At 38.2% G+C, this 22646-nt stretch overlaps 2 protein-coding genes across 2 annotated transcripts; both read right to left on the reverse strand.

Annotated features, from left to right (window-relative positions):
* Positions 1–262: 262 nt before the first annotated feature.
* On the reverse strand, positions 263–15089 carry LOC120285392. The gene is made up of 2 exons (XM_039298120.2): positions 14992–15089; positions 263–5153 (listed from the first exon to the last, which is right to left on the reverse strand). The coding sequence occupies exon 2, from the start codon at positions 4797–4799 to the stop codon at positions 3660–3662; it is 1140 nt and encodes a 379-aa protein (XP_039154054.1). The 5' UTR covers positions 4800–5153; positions 14992–15089; the 3' UTR covers positions 263–3659.
* Positions 15090–18532: 3443 nt separating this feature from the next.
* Positions 18533–18982, reverse strand: LOC123327341 (angiomotin). The gene has a single exon (XM_044923569.1). The coding sequence runs from the start codon at positions 18980–18982 to the stop codon at positions 18533–18535; it is 450 nt and encodes a 149-aa protein (XP_044779504.1).
* Positions 18983–22646: the final 3664 nt, after the last annotated feature.

A 22646-nucleotide genomic window follows, 5' to 3' on the forward strand; every position in this document is an offset into this window, starting at 1 on the left:
CTTCTTTTACTGAGTACCTAAAGGCTGTTGCGAGTTTCCCTGCTCTTGGATTACTCGTACATTTGCGTTATTTCCGTTATAGTTGTTCTGATTGTTATTACGGCCTCTATTTCCATTATTGCGGCCTCTGTTATAGCCATTATAGCGGTTATTATTATTATTTCCATTAAAGCGGTTTTGGTAACCGTTATTCTGGTAACCGTTATTTTGGTAACCGTTATTTTGGTAACCGTTATTGTAGTTGCCACTATTACTATTGTTATTGAAGCCTCTACCTCGGTTACCACCTCTATTGGCATTTCCGTATCCTCTGTTGGATCTGTTACCTCTAAAGTACATCACTTTATTGATGTCACCGGTAACTCTTGCGCTCGTTCTTATGTAACTTAATAAGTCCTATAGTCCGGTGGTCCTCTTTTACAGATGGCTCCGTGGTATAGGGTTGATGTGCGTCGTCTCCTTGGGCTGGGTGTTATCCAGGCGCAACGTCGACTCTCCTGAGTCCTCAGTAAGTCCGGCTATTATGCCAGAGGTGAAGACGTCTTAGGAAGATTAGGATGGAGGGCGTGACTTTGCCCCCGTGGTCTTTCGATGGCCTTTTGGCTCAACGAGAATGTTCAATTAAAACAATTGGTATTTTACGGCCAAGTGCCGGAGTAGCTGATCTTTATTGTTAAAGTGCAAGCTTAGAACTGAATACAAAAGAATATGAAAAGTGTGGATCTACCCTGGCTCCAATGCATCACGCCGTAAACCCATGGTCGGCAAGCCGACTCAGCATTTATGCAACATAGCTTGGTACCCCGGATAAGGGGTGTCCAACTGCTGTTGCTGACCGTTCGTAGCGCAGAGCGCTGAACTCCGTTGGGGCGCGTCAGCATTGTTTATATGTGGTAACTTAGTGTTTATGTATTGTTGACATGAATGTCTGTGCTCTTAGTTGTTAACTTACATGTTTGGATGCTGCTATTGTATTTGCAACATAAATCCCATTGTGTATTTCTTGATTAGGAACAAATATGAAATTATTTACAACATTAATGTCTATTTTCCGAATAACTTGTGATCTGGCTGGCAGAAGAACTGTATTGTTGCCAGCGCTATATGTTATCGGAACATATATTGGATAATTTAAATTTTGGGGTCTAATTATAAACCAGTCTTTACTTGGTTTGAAATCTAGTTGACAATTGAATTTCTTTATAAAATCAATGCCTATTATTCCATCACATGGTATTGCAAAATTTGGGTTTACCAAATGAAATTCATGTGGAATAATATATTTTGTTGATTGGAGTTCTATTAAGGTTGTTCCTTGAGACTTTATCACACCTTGGCCTATGCCTTCGATGTTTATTATTTTTTCATTTTGAATTATGAAGTTATCAGAATTTACTTTCAAAAGTGAGATATCTGCACCAGAATCTATGAGAAATGTTAGTTTATTTTCAGTTAAATGATTATAGAAGGTTACGAATATATTAAGACTATAATTGATGGAATGAACTTTTACATTTATTGGTTGTTTCCTAAAGGGTTCTGTTAGTTTTCCGACGTATTTTGCGCGATTCTCACACTGCTATTATTATTATTACCATGGTTGTAGTTTCCGCGGCCTCTCCCTTGGTTTTGGCCTCGTCTACCTCCACGGTTATTATAGATATTATTATTGTTGTTATTGCTGCCTCGGTTGTAATTGTTGTGGTAGTTATTTCTTCCACGATTATAACCCCGGGCGCCTCTATTATAATTAATAGAGTACAGTGTTACTTTGACCTGTTATCTCTGTGCAACTGTTTACAAATTTGGAGATGGCATCATTCATGTTTGTGAATGTGCCTGCTTGCATGATAAGTTTTACCTTATCAATGGAGCAATTCTGTGTCATTGCTTTTACAGCTGTTGTAGTGCTGTATTTATTTGCTAAGGATTGGCTGAGACCTTCACTGATATAGGCACCTTCAAGGGCCTTTGTCAGTTTCTCCACCTCTTGGGTGTATTGGTTAGCCGTTTTATTTCTCTGTTGTAGCTTCAGAAGCTTGGCAGATATCACTTCTACCGATTCCCCTTTTACTGCACTTGACAGTTGGGTAATGATTGCAGCAATCGTCTGCTCATTACTTATAAGGTTTCTTACATGGCCTTTAAGTTAGGTTTTATTAGGCTTATCGCTGTCGTTTCATGTGTGCTCTTTAAGCTATCTAGTAGACCTAGAGCATCCAAAAAACTTTGTAGATTTTCTGGTTTACCATCAAACTCTGGTATCAGAGATGTGGCTAGCCTGATAAATTCTATCACTGTCTGTGCCATTTCAGAAATTGTTATTGGTTCAGATTTAAATTCAATTCGGTCGCTTCCTTCTAGCGTTTCAATGTCACTATCGGACTCAGCGCCGCTTGATTGAACAGATTCGTCTAGTTCTTTGAACTGGTCTGTGTTGAATTCAACCAATTGACTTAGACTTTCCGGTACTTCTATCAGAATATGCCTTCTTTTTCTGATGTTATTTAATCTTGTGTTTAGGGATTTTATAACCCTTAAACATTTGTTATTATGTTCAGATGTGAGCCTATTTGCATATTTATTTACTAATGTAACTATATTATTATATTCTCCTACTAATATCTCTATATGATTTTTCAAAGTTTCGGATTTTATTACTGCGTCTCTATTGATACATTTATAAGACTTATCAAACCTGAAGCGAAATTCGTCTATTCGTATCGCTATTTCGCTCCATTCCATTCTTGTCGTTAAAAAAAAAGTTTTTATTAAGCTTTCTTCTAATCCATATTATTTTTTTTTTAAATCTGGTCTAAACGATTTGCCCTATTTATACAACGTCTTTTGATGATCTTGTTATGCTTAACATAAATTGTAAGCAGAAATTGTAGAAGTAGTACTATTGTAATGATCAACAATAAGATCCACAACGCATTTATATCGTCTGTGTGATCTATAATTTTTACGTTATTAACTACGTTGGCAGTATTGTCCTTTGCCTCACTAGAATCGCTAAACCATCCCATTTTTTTTCTGTTTATTTTCAATGAAACGTTTTTTTTTTTCTATTTATGAGCTTTTTCTCATTATTATGATATTAATTTATTCTTCTAGAAAATCAAAAATAAAAAAAAAATGTTTACGTTTAATGCAGATAAGGATTGTTATATTCTGTCATTAAAAAAAAAAAAATTTTGCAGCTGAATATAAGTTAATCTTTTCCTTTGTGGAAATTAAACGAGTCCAATTTGCGAGGTTGACCTTTTATTTCGGATTCAAATTAAGAACTAAACATTGAGAATTAGAGTAAGCCCTAAGTAAGCTGTGGGTGTCTGACAGAGGCGTCGGCAGAACGTTGTCGTCGTCGCTGATGGCGTGATCGGCAGCTAGGCGGAGCATTGGAGTGGTTTGAACTCGATTGAACTGGATCGAATTGCAATCTCTGCAATTTCGGTGTTGCGTGGGTTCGTCGCGGCGGATGTTTATAATATTGTTGATTTAGGATTTTTGAACTCTTGTATTTCTTAGAATACTTTGTTGCACAATTCTTGCAGGAGAAGTACTAAGGGTTCATTGTATCGGCCGTCGAGAGGAGTAACAAAAGTTTCTGTTGTTAACTCTCCCCCCTCAGGATCCTACTTGTCCTCAAGTGGGTGTTAGAAATAGGGAATATTGTTGAATTCGGGCTGTATCGGCCTTGGCTTAAGTTTACTATTAAGCGTGGGAGGCTCTTGTTGAATTTGAATGGTTACTTTCTCTCTGGGCTTAAAGTGGATTTTGGAGATTATTGAAAGAAGTATGACGGTGCCCAGTAAGCACAAGATCGCGATGCGGTTTATGGTAGAGTGTGTTGTTACGTTATTTAAGTGCTTTGTGTTTTTGATGTTGAGGGCCTCCAGTGATTCCAATGACAAAATTTTTAACCTCTCCACTTCTATGGGTGACATTTGAATTATTGGTGTTCCGGGTTTTAGGATAGATTTTTCTTTATTGTTGAATTGCTTGCTATTTATTTGAACGGTATCGTTCCAGAAATGAACCAGGTATGTTCCTTTTAGATTGTAAGTTATGTTGTTGTGTATTAAGTTGCCGGTGTAGTTGTTAAGTAATATTAAGCTGCCATCGATCTCCTCTATTTTCTGAATATGTTCTGCATTACTGAAGTCACACAGCGCTTCCTTTCCCTCAATTAACTTAGCAATACATTTTGTTTGTTTTAGATTTACAGTGTTTTCTTTTTTACATATTTTTAAGTAATTGGATATTTTACAGTTTTTGGGTACATTAATGATTTCTTTTTGCGCTATGAATATTTCATTCGTTTCTAAGTGTACAATAAAGTTATTTTTTATAACGGGTTTTATCAACATATCTTGATAGGTAGTGGGGTCTAGTTCTGGTATTTTGATGATATAGATAATCGCTGTTTTATTATGTAATACTGAAACATCAACAAATTCTAGCATTTCTTTGATTGATAAAGAGGTAATATTGTTTTTTTGAAATATTTTATTTACTTCATTTAGTTCAAATTCGTTTAAAAGGAGTGTGTTAATTACGTTAATTTTTGCCCATTGAATGGCATATTTAATGTTTACAATTTCTTCTTTTATCAATCTGACCTGATTTTGCAGACTCGTTGCTATTTCATTGTTAAAATTGTTATCCTTTTTTATTGAGTTCGTAAGCATATTTGAGATTGTTGTTAAATTATTGATTCTACTTTGCAGTTGTTTATTAACTATTACCTGATCGTTATTGTTAGTTATAAGGCTATTTAAATTATTTTCGATCATAGTTAAGTCGTCATGATCCGGATTTCCTGCCACAAATTTCCAAGCGGAACCAATCCAATTGATTGATCGAGCTTTGCGATATTTTGAGGTCAGAGTACTTAATGCGGTAAATGAGCTATTTCGTGTGTTAGTGTATGGTAGAGGTAGCTTCCTTTTAAGTCATTAATTGTGTGTTCTCGTATTTTGTACAATTCTGTTTCTAGCTGTTCTAGGTCTATTAGATGGATTAATTTAGTTGATGATATTTGTAGTTTCCCTAATCCTTTGTACACTGAGACGGTTTGAGCGTCGGTGTAATTAGTGATTTCCATATTTGCCAATGCTAATGGCAGAAGCATTAAAAATAAGAAAATCCTGTAATGGGGAAAAGGAGAAGAAGAAAAATCATTTATTCAGTGAACGAATTAATTTTTTACGGGTATAGGCCGATCCCTCACGATCGGATCGATACCCGCAAACGGACAAAAATACTGAGTTAGAGGGTATTATTACTCTTGTTTTATGTTACTCTTGTGAACGATTCTTCCTGTTTCTGTGATAATAGTTGTATGTCTATTTTCTTTTACTGTTTCTTTCTTGTACCGTGGGGAAAGTTTAGAACCTAGTCTTGTGTTTTGCTTTATAAACACTTTTTGCCCTGGCTCATAGTCTTTGATCTTATTGCGTTTTTCATTATGGTTTTTTAAGTCTGTTGCTTGTTTTGATTTCAGTTTTTCAATGTTATCTTGTCTGCTTTTGTCATATTCTCCTGGGTCAGTGGTTATATTTCTGCCAAAAAATATTTCTAATGGACGCTTTTTCGTTACAGAGTGAATTGTGAAGTTGTATTCGTAGACAGCTGAATCTAATAGTTCTTCAAAAGTTCGGTGTACCTGTTTAGTTTTTAAGCATCTCATAATTTCAGCGAGGGTAGAATGAAACCGTTCTATTTGTCCGTTTACGGAACTTTTATAAGGGGGTGCTTTAAAAATTTGTATGCCCAGCTGGTCTCTCATCATAAAAGTTATTGTAGCGGAATTAAAAGATTTTTCATTATCCATTACGACGTATTTTGGTACGCCAAAATAGAATAGGATGTCATGTAAGGGTTTTCTTATGTCTTCTATTGATTTTGAATTTATTAATTTAGCTTGCGCAAGTTTAGAAAATTTGTCAATTGCCGTTAGTACCAGTTTTTTTTCTGTAGAGAAAATATCTATATGGATTGTGTGTCCCGGAAACTCAGGAATTGGAGTTTCCATTATTTCTGGGTTTGTGGGATGCCTATCATATTTTCCTTCCTTGCACACCTGACACTGTTTTACTAATGTTAAAATTTTAGATTTCATTTTGGGAAAATAGCATTTTTCGGATAATTGGATTTTATTCTCTTCAGCATTTCTATGTGCCCTATTATGAGTTTTAAGGATAAGTTCGTCTTGATCTGTTTCATTAACTATGTCTTCTACCCGGTTTTGACTAAATCTGACTTTAAAAGATCGAAAATGTTCTGGATAAATTCGTTGTATTTGGCCCATTATATCTTCTGTTGTGTGAATGCCATTAATGACTGTGGGATAAAGATGTTTTCTTAAAATTTGTATTAAATCATCGTCTGAGTATGTTGGCTGCGATACTGTATGCCTATGGAATGTGGGAAATGGAAGGGTAAATTTATAGTCAGGTGGCTCTTCTTTAAGTATAAAAATTTGGTTTTTAAAAACATTAATCGGAGATTCAACATTTGATATCAAATTGTGGCTAGAACTTTGAGTGCTATGTTGAGTTGCTGTCAATGAATTAATTTCAACTTGTCTTGGTGCCCTCGATAGTGCGTCTGCTACTACATTTTCTTTCCCTGGCTTGTAGAGCAATTCTTTATTATATTCATCCAAATAAGACTTCCACCTTCTAATAGCTATCCCACCTTTCCAATTGCAATCGTGCGTAAGTGGTTCGTGATCGGTATAGATTTTGACCTTTGAACCACCGTAAAGATATCCCTTGAAGAAATTAACAGCCCAATGTATTGCTAACATTTCTTTCTTTGCCGTTTCGTATTGTTCTTCAGTTTTGGAAAGTGTTCTAGATATAAATGAAATCGGTCTGTTGGATTGTGATAATACTGCTCCTATCGCATAGTCAGAGGCGTCTGTCGTTAGTGTGAATTCCTTATCAAAGTCTGGGTATTGGAGTATTACATCTTTGGATATCAGTGTACTGCGCAACTGTTCGAATGCTTTTATTGCTTTATCGTCTAAGTGAATCAATTTCTTTGCCGACATTCCCTTTGAAATGCGTCCGTCTTCCCCTCTAAGCAAATCAGTCAGTGGCTTGGCCATTGTCGCATAGCCCAGTATAAACCTCCTGTAGTATCCTGATAGCCCAAGGAAGGATCTTAATTCCTTTAAGGTCTTTGGTCTCGGATAGTTAGCTATAGCTTCTACCTTTGTTGGGCTAGTCTCTATTCCTTTATCTGATATAACGAATCCTAAGAATTCTACTTTGTTCTTAAAGAACTCGCACTTGTCTAGTTGGCATTTAACGTTTGCTGCACTTAGTGTTTCAAAAATTGTTTTCAGATTTTTGCAATGAGACTCTTCGTCTTTGCTAAAAACAATAATGTCATCAATGTAAATGTAGCAAATGTTTCCTATGTGTTCTCTAAGGATGTCGTCAAGGGTGCGTTGGAATATTGAAGGGGCATTTTTTAAACCAAAGGGGAGCCTAGTAAACTCGTACTTTCCATTGTTTACGGAAAATGCTGTTTTTTCTATATCTTTCTCTTTTAATGGAATTTGGTGAAATCCGCTTTTAAGGTCTAAAACGGAAAAAAGCTTGTTATTACCTAACTGTGCAATGACTCCGTTTATGTCAGGTATAGGGTATTTGTCAGCTATTGTTACATTATTCAGTTTTCTATAATCAATGACCAGTCTATATTTTTTTACGTTGGAAGCATCCTGTTTTTTTGGAACGATCCACACAGGTGAATTATATGGGGAACGCGATGGTCGTATTATATCATTCTCTAAAAGGTCTTTAATCTGTTTGTCAACCTCAGCTTTTAAAGCCATTGGGTACTGATAAAATCTAGAGTAAACTGGTGTGTCAGTATTTATTCGTATTTCGGCTTTCACATTTGTGAGGTAGGTCAGTTTGTCATCCGGTTCGGCAAATAAGGTTGGGTAATTTTTGAGTAAGCGATTTAATTCAAATCGCTGATTGTGTGTAAGGTGATCCAACCTTGGTATTATTACATTGACTGATTCAAATTTTTTTTCTTTAATGGGAATATTCGAGCCATTTTTTAAATGCATTATTTGGTTTTTTGTGTCAATGACTGCGCCTAATTCCTTAAAGCTGTCATTGCCTAATATCGCGTCAAAAGTTTTGAGGGTTGGTAATAGGAAAAATTTAACTATTGTATTCAGATCGTTAAATAAATTGGCGTTTTTGTGATGAGTTATTTTTATATCGCCACCTACAGAGACAGCATTGAATATGGTTTTGTTTGGTAACGGGTTTGAGACATGTTTTGGTTGAATATAATTTCGATTAGAGCCGGTATCAATTAATATTTTTAAGATTTCTCCACTCCTCACCTTACATTCAAAATATGGCAGTGAAGAGTCAGTTACCCTAAAAAATTGAGATAGGAATAGTCATGCTCTGGTTCTTGGTCATTGCTGTCAATCACTTCTGTGAATTCACCAAGTGTTTGTTCATAGTCTGTCTGTTCATTTTGTTCTGCTAAAGTCTGTTCGTAATCGGCCATTGTCGGTGCTCCTTGTTCTGCCTCAGTTTGTTGTTCGATTTCAGTTTGGATATTAAAATTTCTTTGTCTTTTGGTTGGATCTGTAATAGGTATTGGGGGTCGTTTACCAGAGGCATCAAATTGAGGCCTGTTCATATAATTAATTTGCCTAGATTGAAGGCTTCTGTCCGCGTCCATTGGCTCTGGTCGTGGTTGGGGTTTTGTTGCAATCGGACGAGGTGGTGGATACGGTTGGTGTGCTGGGGGTTGTGCTATCGGAGCTTGTCGGAATTGTTGCCCAAAATTATTCGGTGCTGGTCGGTATTGTGGGTGTCCAAAGTTAGCATTAAACACTCCTGCTGGCATGGGTCTGGGTGGTAGTATTGGTCTGGTTTGGTAACCCATATTATTGGGTATAGGTAGTGGGCGTGGAGGCGGCCCTTGAGGTGTGCTTCTAAAATTGTTCTGTTGAATTTTGCCCGAAGCGTGATTGATACGGTAAGTCTGGTTTTCCAACTTTAGGCACAAGTGCAAAGCAGATGGCAAGTCAGTGGGTTCTTTTATGCCCAGCAACCGGGGAAGGTCGCCACGGAGACCTCGGATAAAGGTATCTAAAGCTTTATCCCTGTACAACTTGGTCATAACCAATTCTGATTCCCTGCCCAATTCCATGCAACTTATTTTATTGAGTATTAGAGACAAATGTCTGTAAACAACTTGATGGAATTCTTCAACTGTCTGATTGGGCTTTTGGAATATTGTTGTCATTTGATATTCCAAGGTGGAAATATCTCGTTTGTCTGCGTAATGTAATGTTAAGCACTTTGAGATTGCTGCCCAGTTCAACGGGACATTATAAGAATCGAGGGCAATGTCTGCGATGCCTTTTATCTTATTTCGAATTGTGTGCAAAATACCGAAATACTTTGCTGTACCTACGGTGTGAGCATAAGTTTCTAATATTCTATCTACACTCCTTTTCCAGGAACCGAATTCAGCTGGGTCACCGGAAAAATCATGCAAAGATCTTACAATATCGGGGACTTTGTCTAAATCTTGTAAATTATGTTGATGTTCTGGATTAATACCCTGGTTCTCGACATTTGCGAAATCAAAGCTAGAGCTTTGACTTTGATGCAAGAGAGTTGGGAGTTGTTCGGCCAGAATCTGACGAACGATTTCGGCTAGTTGTTCGGGCTGTGCCATTATGTTTCTGTTTTGTTGGTGTGTTTGTTGTCTTGCGACTTGTCCGTGTTGTTGAATTAGATTAGGTGCGTTAGGTTCTGTTCGGTTTATTGCCTCAGATTCTGTTTCTAAGTTGAGCACTAGTGGTCTAATTAAATTGTTGAAATTTGCCATAAGGAGAAATTTCCATTGAGGTAAAGAATTACTGTGATATCGAATAGTCAACTTGTTTAGTATGGTTACGCGTAGCTAAGTATGGTTATAGCAATAGAATCAATTATTTAAGTGTATAAAATGAATGAGGGAACAAAATATTTTAAATTGTGTCACTTAAGATTTGTTGATAGATCCGTTCAATTATTTAGTTAATTTATGTTTGATTTAAAATTTAAATAGGTCTTAATAATCAATAGTGTTTAGTAGCAAAATTTTATAGCACGTTAATATTGAAACTTACTCCTAATTTAATTATTTTATGGTAAAATTTAATCGCGTATTAAAAATTTTATTTAATTGAAATTTAAATTATGAATCATAAAAATTTTTTTTAAACCTATTTAGTTGCGTATGAATTGTAATTTCTTTTAGTTTCGAATTTTACTTTATTTAGTTTTAGCAAAGGAACGTGATCGAAGAACTGTGTTCTGTTTAAAGTGAATTTAATTTATTTTAATTGTTGAAAACCAGTGTCTGGTTTGGCTCTTTTACCTTGGAGGGTCCCTTGGGATTCGCAAGATTGAGCTTGTTATACTGCTTTTTTTATTGGTAGTGCAGCGATATTTTATTTTATTGCTTTACGCTTATTTATTTTATTCACAGACTTTCGTCAATTTCTTTAAACACTTTCACTTTGTTTTTGCTTTTAACATATCGCTATTTTTACTTTGAATTATTTTAGTTTTCTTAACTTCTTATTACGTTTTAGGTAATCTGATTCACTTAACTCTACTTACATTGCTAACTTGATACGGCTACTCCTCCTGGTGATCCGGATGTTGTCCTTTTTACGTTGTTACTCGGGATCCTGCGATGCACACACGTAGAGGATGTTCTGCGGTCGTACCTTACAGAACACGTAGACCGCCTATGGGTTGCCTTTAGTAAATCCGCGTACCAAAGAATGCAACAGGGGTTTTTGGGACTGATGGAGTCGTACTAATGTACTAATCTGACTTAACAAGATTTCCTTCTCATCAGGTCCCTGTTCGGGCGCCAGTTAATCTTTTCCTTTGTGGAAATTAAACGAGTCCAATTTGCGAGGTTGACCTTTTATTTCGGATTCAAATTAAGAACTAAACATTGAGAATTAGAGTAAGCCCTAAGTAAGCTGTGGGTGTCTGACAGAGGCGTCGGCAGAACGTTGTCGTCGTCGCTGATGGCGTGATCGGCAGCTAGGCGGAGCATTGGAGTGGTTTGAACTCGATTGAACTGGATCGAATTGCAATCTCTGCAATTTCGGTGTTGCGTGGGTTCGTCGCGGCGGATGTTTATAATATTGTTGATTTAGGATTTTTGAACTCTTGTATTTCTTAGAATACTTTGTTGCACAATTCTTGCAGGAAAAGTACTAAGGGTTCATTGTATCGGCCGTCGAGAGGAGTAACAAAAGTTTCTGTTGTTAACTTATACGTATAATATTGTTTCGAATTTTGTGCACCTATCTTCAATGTTTTGTTCGTTTCCAATGATTCTTAGTTTTTCGTTTACGGTTTTATGGAATCTTTCTATATCTGATACCCCATTTTTACTTGTTCAATTTAATTTCAACACCTTCGGATCTTAATCAGTTTTGCAAAGCTATGCAAATAAAGGCTGAGTCTTTGCCCGCTTTAATTTCCTGTGGCTTTCCCATGTCATTGAATATTTTCGTAATGGCTCATTTTGCTTCTAGCCAATCTCTACTTTTTACTTCTACTAGTGAGGCAAATTTCGAATAAATATCAATAGAAGATAGGAAGATTTGGCTTTCCGTGAGATAAAAATCTATCACGTATTTTTCCCTTGTGTTAAATATTTCGGGTGTTGTTTCGTATGTCAGTTTTGTGTCTCTATGTTCTGTTTTTGCCAGATTACAGATTTCAGATTCATTTATAATATTTTGGATTAGCTTTTGACTATCAGGGTAATAGTATTCTTCTTTAAACCAATTAACGGTTTTTTCAATACCTGGATGTAAAAGTTCCTTATGTTTCTTTAAGATTAAGTCCTTAAATTCCGCATAAGTTAGTATGTCAATTAGCTTGGTTGTACATCTCAATAGTTTTGTGAAATTGTTAGGTCTTATGATTTCGGTAAATGCCCTCTGAAAAATCAGAAAATCTTCATCATTAGGGAAGTAAATTGCACTTTTCTTGGTACACACATATTCCTTAATGAGATTTTTGGCGAATTCAAGTGTCATTTCTTTATAAAATATTTTAATCTTTAATTTTTGAAAGAAGTGACTTACACTTGTTGTGTCACTGTCGCCTTTTTCTATCTCTATTTGTCTAGAGAAGAAATTGATTGGTCTCTCTGTTATGGATATATAATTGAAATTATCTTCATTGGCACTATGTATAGTTGCGTCTGCGCTGTTTGCGACTTCGCCAACCATGACTTCTTCTATCTTTGTGCGGGAAAGAGCATCCGCGACAAAATTTTCTTTGCCTGGAAGATATTTTATTTTATAATCAAATTCATTAAGTTTGATTTTCCACCTTTGTAATTTCATATTCGGTTCCTTGATATTATTGAGCCATACCAATGGCTTGTGATCACTCATTATTTCAAATGGCCTTCCGAATAAGTATGACCTGAAATATTTTGTCGCCCAAACTATAGCTAACAATTCTTTTTCAATAGTAGCATAGTTGATTTCGGGTTCAGCGTTCTGCTGGCATAACAAACGGGCTTATGATTCTGTGATAACACTGCACCAATAGCTACATTACTTGCGTCAGTTGTTAGAGAAAAGGGCTTTGAAAAATCAGGGTAGATTAATATCGGGTCTGATGTTATCAAAACCTGTAGTCTTTCATATGAGTCGATGTAGTCTTTGCATTTCATATCTATTACAGCACCGTTCTTTAGTTTGAGGGTCATGGGCTTAACTATTTTGGCAAAGTAAGGAATGAACTTGCGATAGAACCCACATAGTCCCAAAAATGATTGTATTTGCTTAGGTGTCTTAGATAGTGGAAAGTTTGTGATTGCTTTGGTTTGTTCGGGTTTGGTTTGATGCCATTTTTTGTAACAATGTGTCCTAGGAATTTAGTTTCTTTCTTCATGAATTCACATTTATCTAGCTGCAATTTTAAGTTGGCTTCTCTCAGTTTCTCAAAGACTTTCTTTAGAGATAAAATATGCTCATCCAATGAAGTGGAATACACAATAACATCGTCTAAATAGACTAAACAATCTTTGTAGATCAAACCTTCCAGAAGATTATTCATACATCTCTGAAAAGTAGCTGGAGCATTTTTTAGGACAAAGGGCATACGAGTATATTCATAGTGCCCATGCTTAGTGGAAAAAGCAGTTTTTGCAATAGAATTCTCATCCATCTGTATTTGGTGAAAACCTTTAGCTAGATCTATTGTCGTAAAATATTGGCATCTACCCAATTTGTCCAATATTTCATCCATTCGGGGGAATGGGAAATTTGTCATTAACAGTTATCTCATTTAGATTCCTGTAATCGATTACCAACCTGAATTTTTGTTTCCCAGAGGCGTCTGCCTTCTTGGGGAAACACCCAAATAGAAGAACAGTAAGGGGATTTTGATTTGCGAATAATCCCTTGTTCTATCATTTCTTTAATTTGTTTGTTGACTTCTTGGTCATCGCTTTGGGGGTTCTTGTAGGGTTTACGGTATACTGGATCTTCATGTTGAGTTTGGATGACATGTTTAATAGTACTTGTGAAGGTCAAATTTTCGTCCTCTTTGTACTGAATGTCTCTATATTCATATAGGACCTTCTTTAAACATTCGACTTCTTCTGCGTTTAAATGTTCTAGTCTATACTCGTTACATTCGCGTAACTCATTGTTAATCGCGAAGTTGACTATATTGTCGTCAACGGACATGGAATCGAGATGTGTTACATCATTGTCCACTGTGTCACTAACAACATTTGAAATGAGGCATTTAGGTCTCTTTCTTTTGTTGTTGACGCTTTGGTTTAAGGCCCTTAGATATGGTCTTAACCTTTTGCATCTTTGGATTGATTTTCTCCACTGGGGCAGAATCAATCTTTTGCTGCGAGTCGAGGCATTTGGATGCGGTCTCGCCCTTCTTTTCATCATACAAAAATTTAAATGTTTTGGACCCTAAAATTACTGTATTATTATCATAGTTTATTTTAGCTTTTGTATCTTCTAAATACTTTCGACCTAATAGGAAATCATAATTGTCTGAAAATTTGTGGATATAGAATTTTTGAACAGACGGACAGACTGAAGTGGGTTTTATTATTATACTTTTCTTTAGTTTAATTGGACCTTTAATAGTATATACCGTAAGGTTTTCTTCGTTTTCTTCTATATTTTCAAAATTTTCCTTTATAATGTTTATTGATGATCCTGTGTCGATCATTCCTTTGTAAATTTTATTATGATAATTTATTTCTACATAGGGACTGGTGTGTCCTTCTCTGTCACTTGAGTGTCCGAGGCAGCTTGATGAAAATTTACATCCATTCTGTACTGGTCACTCTGACTCTCGTGTTGTCTTTTTATCGGTTTATTATTAAAATTATTTGAAGTTGAGGGTTGGAAGTTAAGGGGATTATTTTGTTGGGCTTGTGTTAAATCCCTTCTATATGTGTGATAATTTCCTCTTAGATGATTTGGTACGAAACGAGGTGAGTACTGGTTTTGATTTGGTATAAATTGGTTCGAATTTTGAGGGGGTTGTGTATTATTGCTAGGATTCATGCCAGAATGATAATAATTTTGATTTCTGTTACTGTAATATTTCTGATAATTATTTTGATTATTATTTCCCCTGTTCCTATGTTTGTTCACTTCTGATCTACTTGGACGGTGATTTTCTGGACTAGCATCATAAAGTCCTACTTCCATTGATACTTGTTTTAATTTGTAAATAGTGTCAATATCTTTATGTGCCAATGTCATATAAATTCTATCCGGCAGTTTTCGATCTATTACAGTTTTGACAGTCCTATTCAACATATCTGTATAATTTGATTTATCAACGGGATCATTTTCTAATTCTAACATATCAAATATAATCCAACATTGTATTTCTAGTTTCTCTATAAACTTACTGATGCTTCCTGGGTATAGTGTTTCTTCTAATTGTTTTATAATGGTTGTATATGGCCTGTGATCCTTGAATGCCATTGCCAATGCTTCCTTCATTTCCATCCATGTTGTCGCTCTTTCTTGGGTTACGACTTCTAATGCTGCATCCACTAGTAATCGCTTCACTGCTCCATATACGACGTGTGCTTGTCTCGGATCTTGTGTTGGATATAAATTAAGTAGTTGTTCTATTTGATTCACAAATCCAGATAGTCTTCCAGGTGTGCCATCGTAGTGGTTTAATTCTTTTATCTGATTCAATAGTTGTTTTAAATGGATTTCTGATAGTTGTGGAACCGACATGGTGTATTTGTTTTTCTTCGGTTTTGGTTTTTAATTTTTAAGTATTCGGTTTTTTCAAAACTATATGTTTATTTTTAGATTACGGAATTGAAAGTCTTTTAGTTAACTTTGGTTCCGACCGCACGGGATTTTTATTTAATTTCTACTTTCACGTAGATTCTTTTGCGGATCTCAAAATAATGCTAGAATCACTGTTTTAATTCGCTAATCCTGGATAGTTAGTCGTATAACGTATCCTTCAATGGATAAGTACCGTATTAAAAGGACTCTTTTATTTATTGGATCCTACCGACTGCGCCAATTAATTACTTGCAATACTCATAAGTAAAAAAAATATAATTTTATTTTACTGAATGATTACAAATATATTTTTAGTTGAAGAACACCGACCGATTACAATTAGGTCTCAAACTGAACTCATCTACTTATTCTGATTTGAATGACGTTCAAACCTCGGTATCGAGCTTTTCTAATGTGGACTTTGGACTTAAGGGATCAAGTGAAGAGAAAAAGCTTCTGACTTTAATTGTTTTACGCTTCTCTTGGATCAAGTGCATTTGCTCTTGGATACAAGTGCTTTGGCTTATAATTTGACACTTTTGTTTTTCGGGACTGCGAGTCCGAAGTTTGAACGTGGGGACGTGATGTTTAGTCCACTTGTGGGTGATTATTGGAGTTGGGATTTTTCCATTCAACCTTGGTTTTGAGGATCTTATGACAGTCCATTATGATTTGGGGTTTTTTCCATTCAACCTTGGTTTTGAGGATCTTATGACAATTTATTCTTATATAATATTTATTGGGTACATAGGGGTGTATTTGGGTGTACATATTGTATGTGTATTGGTAGGCATATGCTTAAGTCTTAGGGACTTATTGAGGCTCTCAGGTGTTGTGTTCTTGATTTTTACCTGTGAAGGTGTAAAATTCGTAATTGTGAATACTTTAGACACGCTAGCGAATATTTGTATTTTCTTGGACTGTTCATATTTTTCTCTTTATTTAAAAGCAAACATAATGAGCACAATTTATAAAAAATTTTCAGTCTATTTTTATACTGTTGGAAGTTCCTTCCCAAAAAGCTACGACATGGGAGCGCACGGCTCCTTTTTTTTTTTTTTTTTTTTTGCAAGTATCCCTACCCTTTGAGCATCCCTCTGCAGAACACGCGATGGGACTTGCAAGGGCTAACTCTATGTATTTATCTTTGATATTTCTATTTCTTTATTTTCTCTCTTCTTTATCTTTTTTTTTTTTATTCATTACACGAAAAGAAAAATACTGTGATAATCTACAGAACACACGATGGGACTCCAGAGTTATTTTACCAATATTTTTAACTCTTCTTCTTATATTTTCTTTCGCCTATTCATTGATTGACAACTCAAAGCAAAATATTGCAACAATCTGCAGAACACACTATGGGACTGCAGCGTTGTTTCAGCAATATTTTCAACTTTTCTCTTTAAATTCCTTTGTTTTATACTTAATAAATACGTACATTTTACAGCGCTCTGCAGAACGCACGCCGGGACTGCAGAGGCTATTCCTGACCTATCTCTATTTTCTTTACTTTTCTCTTTATGACACAACGAACACAAATTGGCCGCACTCTGCAGAATCGCGATGAGACTGCAGCCGCGTTTCCAATTAATTACTCGATCAGCACAAATCCAAACAAAAAAATTACGACTCAAGCTAAGTGACACATGCACCGTGGATATCAAAAATCATTTGGCCAATATAAAATTATTTCGTATTCTTTGCGACCTTTATTATTTATCTTTATTTATTAATATTCTTTTCTTTTTGTTTGGTTATAATATCACCAAAATTTTTCTTTGTCTCGCCAAATAATTTTTACCACTGCACAGTTATCACTTTTATCACAACGCCACATAGACACTTTACTTGCTCTCTTCATTTTTTTGCTTCCCATGTCGCACCTTATTTTCTTTTAATATTTTTTATGCTCAGAAATAATTTAAAACAAAATTTTACTACTCACAGATAACCATCACTAGTGTATGTGTATGCTTACAATAACAACATTATGAAGCGACCCATCCCGGCTTGTAGTCGTCGGCTGCGCCAGTTATGTTTAAAGATGCGAAGTCCTTTAGGAAGTCTTTCTTGGTGTTGAGGATTTAGTGTAGCTGCCCGAAGTTCCGAAGTTGGTTGGAGAAAAAAAACGTTTGTTCTTTGTTCGATGACAAAACTGAACTGATCTTTATTTCAGCGGCGGTCACAATCGAGACCTCCGCTGAGAAGAGTAAATAGGAAATACATAGTGTGCCTTAAATTTACATGTGTAAGTCTAAACCATAAATGCTGCGTCGCAGACTCTGAAGTGGGTGGCCGAAAATGCGAAGTGCTGTGTTGCCTATACTTGAGTGGGTTAGTTCTTTGCTGATGTCGTGCTCCTATTACCCAGTCCGGAGGAGTAGGGGTTTCCTGTTGAAATGTAATGTAAACATTTCTCCGCTGCTGGCAACGGCCGTTCGCTGGACGGTCCTTGGGTGGCCTAATTCAACCCAGTGTTTATGTTTTGGTTACTTTGTACCAATTCCAGGGTAAGCCGGGGTGGCTTTGCTGGAGGGTCTGTGTGCCGGTTGGCACCGGTAACTCACGCGATCTCTCTGTCTCATTAACTGTCCCGCATCCGTGCTCGCCTCTACCCTTTATAGGCCGCAGGGATCCCGTTATTTCCCTTTTTGCTCACGGCCCGCTCGGGTACAAGGTCCACGTATTGTGCCGTTGATTCACGGTGCGTCCTCTGTGCTCACGCACCGTTACCGTTTGACCTGTCTGCCCTTGACTCGCTGGAGTCCAAGGTCCAAAGCGGTACCGTTAGTTCACGGTCTTTCCGCTTTGCCCTTCATCGCGGCTGTTGCTAGGCCGCTCCCCTACACGAGATTTGTGGGGAGTTTTAAGACTCCTCACATCTCTCCCTTCCTTCGTAAGTTTTTTAAAAAAACTGTTGGTCCCGGCGGTCCTCCGCCCCGGTGTCCCTTCGTATAGGCAGCTTCCCTGTTCCTTCCATCCGGTGCTGCTGTCGGTTCTGCTCCATCTGTTCGACATTCAAATTCTCCCGCCTTCCATTCACCGCTCATCTCTTTTTCCGCCTGGCCACATAATCGATCTCTTGTTATCGATATCAACGCGCTGTTGCCACTGTCGATATTCCGGCGTTGCCATCTCCTATCGATCATACGGCGGTGGTGTTGACGGCGTGCGCGTCGGCCGTGGTGGCGTCGGCCGCGGAGGTTTCGGCAGCGGCGCCTGCGCTGGCGTCATCCGTGGTCGGATGGCGGTGACTGCGTCGCCGTCATCCGTGGTGGTGTCGGTGGCGGTCGCAGCGGTGTCGGCAGCGGCGCCTGCGCTGGCGTCATCCGTGGTGGTGTCGGTGGCGGTGACCGCGTCGCCGTCATCCGTGGTGGTGTCGGTGGCGGTGACTGCGTCGGCGGCGGCGGCTGCCGTGGCGGCGGCGTCAACGGCAACGGCGGCTGCGGCGGCGGCGTCAACGGCAATGGTGGCTGCGGTGTCGGCGGTAGCTGTCTTGCCAGCGGCTGCGTGGGCTCCGGCTGCTCCGTGGTTGGTGCCCACAATGCTTCCTCCTCCTCTTGCAGCCGAGCCAAACGCTCCTGCCATGCGGCCTCGTCGTCGGCGACCTTTCGCGCCTCCACCATCTACTGGAAACGCCGATGGGTGGCGACTCGTGCCTCCATGAATCGTCTTATATCCACCGGATCCTCGGTCGGCGGCGCGACTCCGAGGCTTATCCGTCCCTGGCCCTGGTAGCCCGTCGGACGCTCCGGTAAGCCATCCGCGCGGTCTCATCCTCGTCTGATGACACCTCCGGCGTGACCGTTTCGCCTCCGTCATCGTCTTCCTCGCTCTCCGAGGAGAGGGTGATGACCTCGGCCGCACCCTTCGTCTCCGCCATTGGCTGGTCGTCCTCGAGTTCGACGTCCGGAATTTCCTCCGGGTCCTCCACACTTCCCGGGGATGGAGATCGCGACACCAGGGGTAACGCCAGGAGCTGGAGGTAGGAATCGGAATCCCTACTCCATATCGCCCCGGGCTGTTCCCCGGCGCCGGTCTCTCGTACTTCCCGGACGTGAAAAAATTGTGCTGCCATGATGATCTCAAAAGACCAGCTCGAGCCGCGCTCTTCGCAACGAAACCTCGGTTTTGCTTGTGCTCCTTGTGCCGTTATTCCGTGGGCCTGTACCGGTAACGGAGCCTTTCCCGTCCGTACACTCGCCTCCCACGGAATTCGCAGCTGTGTGTGTGTGTTAACCGTTAACAGTTCTTGGCTGCGTACCCTCCCTGTCCCGCTCCCGCGCTCGGACGGGCCTGTGTGTGTGTGTGTTGTTGACTTCTGCTCCGTATCGATACCTTGTGTCGTCTTCCCCCTTTCCTCCCCAACGATTTGATTTGTGTTTTTTTTTTGTTAATTCCTCGAAGTCTCCTGGCCCGCCGGCGCCCGAGTTACCATTGTCTCCTGCAGCTGGTGTATGAGTGTGTGTGTGTGTGTCCTTATATATTTGAATCCAAGTGGTTTAAGTAATAAAACAAGCGAGTGCTCTGGTTTGTGTCTCAAAATGAACTGCTCTCTCTTTTATTAGTCGAGAAAAAACTTAAGCTAAAATGTTTACAAGAATGTGCTGTGTTCTCATTGTCCGAAATGCTGCTGCGGCAGTTCTAGGTTTGTTTACCAGAACTGTCGCAATCGACATCCTGTCCACTGCTACGTCAGCATTGCAACAGTGTTGGAGTTAGTGGAGCGATGAACTGCTCCTAGGTGGCTTGGTGGGTGGTACCGAATTGTGTATACTCTGTATAGGCGATTCGGTAACTCCTCCCCCCCTGGAATGGAGTGACGGCCACATTGATGGAATGGCTGGAGCGTAATTTATCGGGAACTCTGACGAGGCGAAAATTATGCTCCTTCTTCTACATGTCAGGATACATGCTGCACATATGGTCAAAAGGGCAAATAAAATGTAAATTGTGTAAAGATGGTTTGTTGCTGAGGTTTTCATGACAATTAGGTCGTCTTGGCTGGACAGAGACCGTAGGTGAAGTTTATACAGGTTTATGTCAGCGAACGTGTTGTTAATATTAATCTTCTTGGACGACTCTATTGAGAGTTATGTTTTCTGTTCGAATTCCATCAACGTATCGTCATATGTTAGGCCATTGATATTAACCGTGCAGTTGTTAAATGTTAGTATCACTGACCCATTGATTAGGAAGGGAGGTCGGCAAGAGGATGTGACGTTGGTTCTCACGGTGTTGAATATGAAGATGTGGCCTTGTTCCACTTCCTTGATGATTTCTTGCAGCCCGATGTCTTTAATGTCGCATGTTGCTGTTTGACCTTGGAGTATTCTTTTGATGCAGCTGATGTCGATTAAGTTGGTTTGTGCTCGAGCACTTTCGCATATATAGGTCGTATGTATTTTCGGACACTTTTCTTCGAAGTACGTAACTTGGTCGTTGTGGTTATATAAAATGTAGTTAGGTGTGATTAAGAATTTAGTTTGATGTAGTGGCAGAGGGACCACGTGTGCCAATTGGAAAGTTTGTGTCTTAAATATAGGTATTTTTACATGGAATATTATGTACGATTTATCAATATAAGTTTCTAAGGTTAGCAATCTATATAAATGTTCTTCGGATTCTACTATTATGTACTGATTGGATATAAATTTGTTTATGGATTCGATTTCTGTTTCTGATAGTATGAATTTAGGTATTATATTGAGTTTAGTTAGAAAAATGCTTTCCGCTATGTTATTAATGTGGTTTTGTAAAATATCTATATTAAAGTTAATTCTAGTAATGTATTGGAGTAAGTGTATTTGGTTGTGTTCGTCATTAAGTGTTTTATATATTTTGTTGTTGTAATTTTTAATGAAGTTGTTAATAGTTGTTTGTTCTTGGTTTATGTGTTGTGTAATGTTTTCGAATCTTAAGGTAATTTCTTGGTTAAGTTTACTTTGTTAATTTTTTGTGTAATTTGATCTTCGTTTTCCCTAACAACGTTAAACTTATCATTTATTTGTTGGGCGTCTTTAGCGTCCATATTTCCTGTTACAAGGCCATTCACCAAGGCCGTTCACCAATCCTCTTTTTTTTCTTCTTGAAGGTACTAATGCTTTAATTTTGTTTTTTAGCTGGTCTACCTTTTCTTTTAAAACGTCAATTATTTCTTCAGAGAATTCTATATGTCAAGTCGTTTACTGTCGTTTCGAAATTTTCTGTGTTTTTGAGGAGGTCATTTGTGTTGATTTTGTGTAGTAAGTGTTTGTAAGATTGTACCAGTCTTGCGTTTCCCAGGTCGATCTTCGCTATCTTGTCGTGTTCCTCCAATTGTTGAATCTTGATAAACTGTGCTGTTACGCAGTATAATCTGAAAAAATATGACTGTGATTACTATTTGGTTCTTCTCTTTATCTTTGATTTGTGGATCTTTTGATCTTTGTGTGATATAAAGGTTAGCCCATTGTCCTTTTTAACGATATGTTTCGTAAATCGGGGCGTTAGTTTGTTCCTTCTGTTTTTCTTTCTAAAGACTGTTCTGCCTATCTCTATTGATTCTGGTAGGTTCCTATTCTCATTACTTTTAGCTATTCGGTCCTTCATTTTATCGTCCATGTTCTTCTTAATGTTTGGGTAGATCGTATTGCGAAATTCGTTCAGTTTTTGCCAGTAGTCGTGTTCGTTGTTTTGGGAGATGTTCTGATTTAAACTGTGAGGTCTTCCGTGGAAAATTTCGAAGGGTGTGTATTTCGTTGTCGAGTGAACTGCGTTGTTGTAGGTTGTCATGGTTTCGAAGAAAATGTCTTCGTGGTCACAAGAGAGTTTTTCTGTCCTTCTTTTGTTTAGAATTATTCTGTATATCTCGGTTAGAGACGAATGTAGTCTTTCCACTGGGGAATTACTCGAGGATTGTTGAAAGTGTAAAGTGTAATTCTATGTTAAATATAACATAGAATTACACTTTACACTTTCAACAATCCTCGAGTAATTCCCCAGTGGAAAGACTCAATAGAGCGCTCAATAGAGCGCAGAAATCTTTAAAAAGTTTGTTTGAGAATTCCGGGCCTTGATCGCAAATAAGTTTTTTCGGAATTCCGAATGTCGAGAGGAAGTTCCTCATCGATTTTACTGTGTTGATACTGTCTCTAGATGGAACTGTATACCCTGCCGCAAATTTAGAAAATTTATCAATTATGGTTAGTATTGTTTTTCCGTTGATCGTAAATGTCTACGTGAATAAATAATAAAATTGAAAATGTCCGTC

Source organism: Drosophila simulans, chromosome X (genome assembly GCF_016746395.2).
Source record: "Drosophila simulans strain w501 chromosome X, Prin_Dsim_3.1, whole genome shotgun sequence".
Classification (NCBI taxonomy): Eukaryota; Metazoa; Arthropoda; class Insecta; order Diptera; family Drosophilidae; genus Drosophila; species Drosophila simulans.